This window comes from Dasypus novemcinctus, chromosome 8 (assembly GCF_030445035.2).
Source record: "Dasypus novemcinctus isolate mDasNov1 chromosome 8, mDasNov1.1.hap2, whole genome shotgun sequence".
Classification (NCBI taxonomy): domain Eukaryota; kingdom Metazoa; phylum Chordata; class Mammalia; order Cingulata; family Dasypodidae; genus Dasypus; species Dasypus novemcinctus.
In genome coordinates, this window is record NC_080680.1 from 80,844,819 (window position 1) to 80,852,575 (window position 7,757).

A 7,757-nucleotide genomic window follows, 5' to 3' on the forward strand; every position below is an offset into this window, starting at 1 on the left:
GCATTGATTAACTTAAGCACTGAACTCTGTACTTGACAGGAAACAATTTTCATATACTGACTCTAGATAACATGATAGGATTTTAGGTAAAATTTAAGGAGAGACAAATTGAAGACTAAAATAATGAATTTATTCTTTTTCGTAAGTATTATGATATTACTTCCATTTAAGTGCTCAGGAAACAGATACTCAGAGACAAGTTCTGATTTGCCCAAATTCACATAGCTAGAAGTAACATAGGGCTAAATTCTGATTTCCTCGATCATTTTATTGTAAGACATTTCAGATTTCAATCCTCCTTAGTTCCTCAGGGATGAGTGGTGATTCTGTCAGGGTTGAAGAGAACATTCACATTGTACCAGGATAGAACATTTCAGAGCTGGGAATGATCTGAGATCATGGCATAGTTGTGGATATTCTAAATCAGGGCAGAAGTGACTTGCCTAGGCACACACAGCTTATTTAAGGTGGAGCCAGGATTGGCATACAAGCCCCTTCACTTCTAGTGTAATTCCCCTGAGTGCTTCCCATAAATCTCTAGATATATCCCAAATTTATAGATGAAAGAAATGGAGGGTAAACCCACTGAAGTGAAACCCACTAGCACAAAGAAAGTGAGTCAGTGAGTAATATGGGTGTAGCAATTGCATCCCAGGAGACTTCTTCAAACGTGACTTTCTGACTCTATGTACTACTACCGTGTGGTCGAAAAGATACTGTTCAGCAAAAAAACAAGTTGGAGAACAGCATGCATAGAATCCTACCATTTTTCTAATGGCCTTACAAATACATATTTGTATTTGCTTTTTTTTTTTTTTAAAGGGAAGGATAAATCAGTAAGTTAAAAAATGCTCACCTAGGAGGGAGAGAAGAACAGGGAGAAGGGGACATGGAGAGATGACAGACTTCTTTGAATATACCTTGTTTTATAGATTTACCTTTGGAACAATGTAACTATTTTACATAATTACTCATTAAAATAAAATTTTAAAAAGCAATTCCTATAATGTACTTAAATTCTAAAGTAAAATGAAACATATAAATCAAATTGTGTACCCAATTGCTAGCATAAGAGAAGAATTGTTCCAAGTAACTTTTTTTTTCTATCTGGTTAAGTCATCATCTTTTTGGTGTGTCGCCTTGCCCCGTGGGGGCCTGTACCTCCCTGCACCGGTCTGGGATGCCTTTTTTCTTTTCTTTTTTTTAACCTGGAGATTCTGAGGACCAAATCTGGGATCTCCATATGGTGAATGGGAGCTCATTTGCTTGAGCCACAGCCACTTCCCCCAAGTAACTTTTAAAACCAATAATTTGATATACATTCCTAGTGAGCCATATCCTAAAGACAAAAGGAACTCTAAAAAAAATTTCTACTATTTTCAGTAATCATGTAATTGTGTATATTGTGCAGTAAGGCATTATGAGCAATTATGTTAGTGTAATTAAGAACAAAATTTTTGGCCTGGTAGAAAGATACAGATATGAGATCAATGAGATTTAGCAAAACTTCTGTAGAGCTTAATTTGAGTTGGATGTATGTATGAACTCATGATGTATTTAATCTTAAAATAAATGTAATATATATATATAAAGAGAGAGTTTGTCATGGTTTCTAGGACTTTTCAGTGGGAAAAGCTCTCCCTAGCACCCAGACTGTGATTTCTAGATACAATTCCCTTTAAAGGAAACAAGGGATCTGCAGAGGAAATGGTTGTTTCCAGATCTGAAGAGGAATTGTGAGCAATGAGGATGGAACATCTTGACATACCAGAAAGTACGAAAGCCATTCAAGACCACTGGGGTCATGTCAAAAGGTCTCAGGGGCATGAGCTCATAACTACACTAAAATGGAGACACTTTCAAGTATCTAGATCAAATCACCAATTTATAGGAATTATAGCAATAGACACCATAGGACTGCAATCAGCAAAAGGCAGACTGTGGTAAACTCTACACATTTCTCCCCCAAAATGTAAAGAGGATGGGGTGGGGAGGAAGAAGGGGAAACTATAGATTAAAAGAGACTACTCACTGGGAAGCAGATTTGGCTCAACTGATAGAGCATCTGCCTACCACATGGGAGGTCGAGAGTTCAATCCCAGGGCCTCCTGACCCATGTGGTGAGCTGGCCCACACGCAGTGCTGATGCATGCTAGGAGTGCTGTGCCATGCAGGGGAGCCCCACGCTCAAGGAGTATGCCCCATAAGGAGAGTCACCCTACATGATAAAAGCACAGCCTGCCCAGGAGTAGTGCGGCACACATGGAGAGTTGATGCAGCAAGATGATGCAACAAAAAAAAGGCACAGATTCCCTGTGCCACTGACAGAATGCAAGTGGACACAGAAGAACACACAGTGAATGGACACAGAGAGCAAACATTGGGGGAGGGGGAGGAGAGATGGGGGAGGAGGGAGGAGGAAGGGGAGAAATAAATAAAAATAAATCTTAAAAAAAAAAGAGACACTACTCACAACGTATGATCTTATTTGTGTGCTGGTTCAAATAAACAAATTAGAATAATCAAAACATAAGACATTTGGGAAACTATAAACACTGGATAGTTGATGATATAAAGGAATTATTATCTGTAGGCCAGTTTTTTCTTCCTTGAAGGCACACAGCTACATTGGTCCTGGTTTTACATGATTTATCAGTTCAAGCATCCTATACCAACCAGTAATTATCTCTGCATCCAAATTCTGGAATCCTTAGAGAGAAAACATGATTAGTCTAGTTTGGGTCAAGTGTCTAATCATTTGTGGTCAGGAGAAGGGGTATGACTGTCCCCTCAGGAGGTGCTAAGGGAGGAGATATTCTGTCTAGAGCAGATCTTCCTAACTAGTATGTCAGGGCTTACAGAAGTGCCAGGCAGGTGGTGACTAAGCAGGACCTGGAATGACCTAAGGCCCCAGGTGAAATGCCTTCAGCCTTTATGCCATTTATCCCAGGTCATACAAATCCCATTACTTTTATGTCTCATGATACTCTTTTACTGGGAAGCACTGAACTTGGGCTGTGGGCAGAGTATGAGTAGTGGGCAGATTTCAGCGAAGTTACCTACGATATATTGTAGATATAAAGTAAACTTCAAGGAAGTGGACTTGGCCCAATGGATAGGGCATCTGCCTACCACATGGGAGGTCTGTGGTTCAAACCCCGGGCCTCCCTGACCCTTGTGCAGCTGGCCCATGCGCAGTGCTGATGTGCCGTGCTACGCAGGGGTGTCCCCCATGTAGGGGAGCCCCACGCGCAAGGAGTGCGCCCGTAAGGAGAGCCACCCAGTGCAAAAGAAAGTACAGCCTGCCCAAGAATGGTCCCACACACACGGAAAGCTGACACAACAAGATGATGCAACAAAAAGAAACACAGATTCCCAGTGCCGCTGATAAGGATAGAAGCGGTCACAGAAGAACACACAGCAAATGCACACAGAGAGCAGACAACTGGGGGCAGTGGAAGAGAAAAAAAATCTCAAAAAAAAAAAATAAACATCAAGATCACAACCATGGTAAGTGAAAGAGCTGGAATCTAGACAGGCTTTATGATGCTAAGATAACACTGTACCGCCTCACCCAACCATTGCACATGATTTTTGTTAAATGTTGCCAGTGTCCATAGATTCTGAAAAGAGAACAAATGTGCTACTTGAACACTGGAGTCTGCATGGTGTTGGAGTTTGGGTTCCCTGGGAAGCAGACTTTGAGAATGAGAAGAGTGTGCCTGAGGTTTATTATGGAGTGCTCTTGGCATGAAGGGAAAGGAAGGGGAAGGGGAAGGGGAAGGGAGAAGTTGGATGATGATAGTCTCAACAAAGACCTCAGTCAACCCCATAGGAACTATGATGCTGGGATAGGCCCTCAGAATTGTCCCGTGTTGGGGCAAGAAGTTTATTTCCCTATACCAGTCAGTCACTGGACGTGGGCTGCCCGCAGGAATGGGGGCATGCTCTTTAGTGAGTCAGCTCGTTTCCACTAAGAGCCTGAATTAGCTAATTCCCAAAGATGACTGACAGCTGAAGCCTGTGTGTCAGCAGCACTTGCAGTAGCCTGAGGAACAAGTCCTCTAGTGCTGTAGAATCATCTGGGGGGATAACCACACATGGTTCTCTAAGTCAAAACTATTAAAATGAAGTATGATGAGAAGAAATTTTGTTCTAGGACATGTTTCATTTTTTAAGCCAATTCTTGGCTTACAAAGGCTGAAATTTATCCAGAGTAGACGTCGTCTTCTATATTGTGAACTAAGGAAAGTATAGATGTGCTCTGTGCTTAAAAGGGAAAGGCAGTTTCATACCAGGGTGACATAGCTAATATTGGGCTTGAAATGATTAAACAGTAACATGCCCCTGTGCTCCTGCAGCCTGAGAGAAGGTTAAAGGGGTCACACAGGCAGTGACTTCATGTCCATGTTTCTGCCCCATAAGGACAGAAGAACCGTCTTGGGTTAAAGAAGATGTCTGGCCATGTCTCAGACAGGAGACACCTGGGACATCCACACAAGGCAGGCAGAGAAAACTTGGTTTCATTACAGAATTTTGATTCTCAGGGAAAAAAGTGATCATCCAATTACCTCAAGTAAGAAGGCACTAAAAGGTTTCTCCCTCACAATATCTTTGCCCCTTTTTGTCTCTGCCAACTGAGGTCCTCACACATTTTGCCTCTGGACTCTTCTCTCAGCTGCAAAGTGAACTGGCTCAGCCTTGCAGCCTTATTATTCCACTTGCTCTCAGCCAGCCATCTTACTTGAGACCACTGCTTCCATCTCCTCTGGCCCCATTTCACCATCCTAACTCCAGCTTCCCTTAGACTGCTGTAGCACCCCTGCTGTGCTCTTCTCCCATAGGTCCGTCCCTTAACTCTCCAGACAATTAAGGGCAGATTATGTACTTAACAAGACTCATAGAGGGCAGAAAAACAGTAAAAACTGGATACCAGCTACGTCTATTCCCAGGCCAAGATTCTCCGTATGGGTGTTATAGGGTCTGACTGATTCACCCCCAAAAGTGTGTGTTACATGGAATCTGTGATCCCAACTCTTCTGAGTCCAAAGGAAAAAGTCAATTTCATTCTCATCTCCAGTCAAATAAAATTTGAAGATGCACCATTTCCATTTCCTATATCATGAAGATAGTCTTTTATACTGTAAAGTCATGAAGCTTTGCCCCACACCACCTCCTTTTCAGAACAGGATCTTGGTTTTGCCTTTATATAATACAAAGTCACACAGAACCGTTTTTTCTCAAAACAAAGGAGCAGCCTACTCACAAAGGTGAATTCAAGCTTTCACGGTGGAGAAGCAGGAAAACAACTAAGTTTTTCAGCAGCATTCCACTTCCATCCTCTCAAATTGCACTCTCATCAGCTGTTAGTTTTTAACATTTAAAAAATTGGGTTCAGTAATAGCTAAAGCTTTCTAGTATATGTTTAATTTTATTTTCTAGGAATCATTCTACATATGTACCTTCTTTCAGGGAAAATTTCCCCTGAGATTCTTAGGTGAAAACAGTCAAGAGGTACAGAACCACATGGGCATCTGTCCTCCCAACATCACTGGGTGAAGCGTTTCTGAATCACCAGGGTCCTCACAGCTGCCTTCACATCCTTGTTCCTCAGGCTGTAGATGATGGGGTTGAGCATGGGGGTCACCACCCCATAGAAGAGGGAGATGAGCTTGTCTGAAAGGTCCTGTTTGTCTGCCCCCAGTGGATCCTTGGACTTGGGTTTCCCATACATGAAGAGGATGGTCCCATAGAAGACGACCACGACTGTGAGGTGGGCAGAGCAGGTGGAGAAGGCCTTTCTCCTGCCCTCGGCTGAAGGGATCTTCAGGATAGTGGTGAGTATGAAGATATAGGAGACAAAGATGAACAGTACTGGGACTGCCAGAAATATCACATTTGTCACCCCCATGCTGATCACATTGATAGAGATGTCAGCACAGGCCAACTTCAGGACAGCCAGGATCTCACAGGTGAAGTGGTTGATGATGTTGTTCCCACAGAAGGGCAGCCTCATTGCCAAGCATGTTTGAACTATGGAGGCAGCACTTCCAGCTGCCCAGGAGCTGGCAGCCATGGGCACGTAGGCAGCCTTGCTCATGACCACGGGGTATCTAAGGGGGTTGCAGATGGCCACGTAGCGATCAAACGCCATCATGCCCAGGAGCAGGCACTCTGTGGCTCCCATGGCAAAGGAGAGGAACATCTGCACAGCACAGGCTGAGAAAGGGATGGTTTTCCTGGGAGTCAGGAAGCTGTCAAGAATGAGGGGGACTGAGGAGGTTGTATAGCAGATGTCCAGGAAAGAGAGGTTCCCCAGGAAGAAGTACATGGGTGTGTGTAGGCAGGAGACAGTGACAGTTACTAGGATAAGAACACCATTGCCCAGCAGGATCACCAGGTACATCAGCAGGATGAGCAGAAAGAATGTTTTCTCCAGTTTTGGGTGGGCAGAGAGTCCCAGCAAGACAAACTCTGCCACAGATGAAGTCTGACTGGCATTTTCCATGGTGTGTTTCCTCTGCCAGCTGAAGAAAATACTCAACATTCTTTGCCTTGCATAGGGCCAGGGCATCTGGTCTGAGCTCCAAATTGGCTTCCTGATTAAAAACAAGCTCGAAACACCCACAGAGTCTGTTTCTTTACAAGAAAAATGAACAATAAAATCAGAAATTACTTTGGGACCATAGCAAACCAAGTTTATGCGGCTTAAATGATGCCTCTGTTGATTTAATGCAATTGAGCTAAGACAAGACATAACACATTCATTTTTTGCTGCTATGTTCTACATGGGCAGTTCATGTCATTAAACTGTGATCAGAAAAATGATATTGTTTGCTCCATGTGCTCCTCACTTTGTGCCAGTTACTGATAGAATGATTAGTTGTGAACCCCCACCTTTATCTATTTCTTCTTTCCAGATAAATTTCACAGAAAATATATACCTGTTGTTGCCAGGGTCTCCTTCCTCATGAGTAACTCCAGCCCTAGGTCTTCTCATGAATGTATCCATCCATCTGGACATCCACTCACCAAAACACCTGATGGTCAACCAGTACGTGGATATGACAATGAGCCATGAGGGCAAAGGGTGACTCACAGCTTAGGCTTGGGGTGGGGAGGGGAGAGGTGTGCTTATAAATGGCAGGGAGGGAAGCAGAAGGGTCCAAGACAGGCCATAAGAAAGGGCATTCTGGATATTGGTGTGAACAGGGTCACAGAAGGGTCCCTTGGCAAATACAGACTCCAGCTGGGCCTTTAAGGACAAGAGGAGACTTGACATGGAGAGATGCAAGGAGGAGCAGGGGAGGTTTCCAAGATAAGTTACCATCTGGAATTTCTGATTATGCCCCCTAATAGTTTAAGTTTTTATGTTCTATCAGGTGGTAGACAAGAGCACTGGCCCCAGAAACCTGCAGGCATCCCAGCTTGTAGAAATCTAGTTCTCTGAGTAACTAAAGTAGTGCTTTTTTTTTTTTTTTTTTTTTTTAGGTACCAGGGATTAAACCCAGGACCTCGTATATGGGAAGTAGGCACTCAACCACTAAGGTATACCTGCTCTCTACTTTTTTTCTTATCATTCTATTGGATGGCCTTCTTTCTGGGTGAGTGTTCACTCTGGAATCATTGGACAGTAACAGTCCTTGAGCCTTTTACTCAGCTGCTAAGTATGTCACCCAGACTTACACCCTCTCACTGGTTACATTCAGTGGATATATAGTCTAACCCTCTCATTCTAGATGTTCTGCTGCACAACA

The 7,757-nt window shown here is 43.4% G+C and overlaps 1 protein-coding gene across 1 annotated transcript; it reads right to left on the reverse strand.

Moving 5' to 3' along the window:
- Positions 1-5,548: 5,548 nt before the first annotated feature.
- Positions 5,549-6,508, reverse strand: LOC101424888 (olfactory receptor 13C7-like). Its single transcript, XM_004457296.1, has one exon. It carries the CDS (start codon positions 6,506-6,508, stop codon positions 5,549-5,551), a length of 960 nt encoding a protein of 319 aa, XP_004457353.1.
- Positions 6,509-7,757: the final 1,249 nt, after the last annotated feature.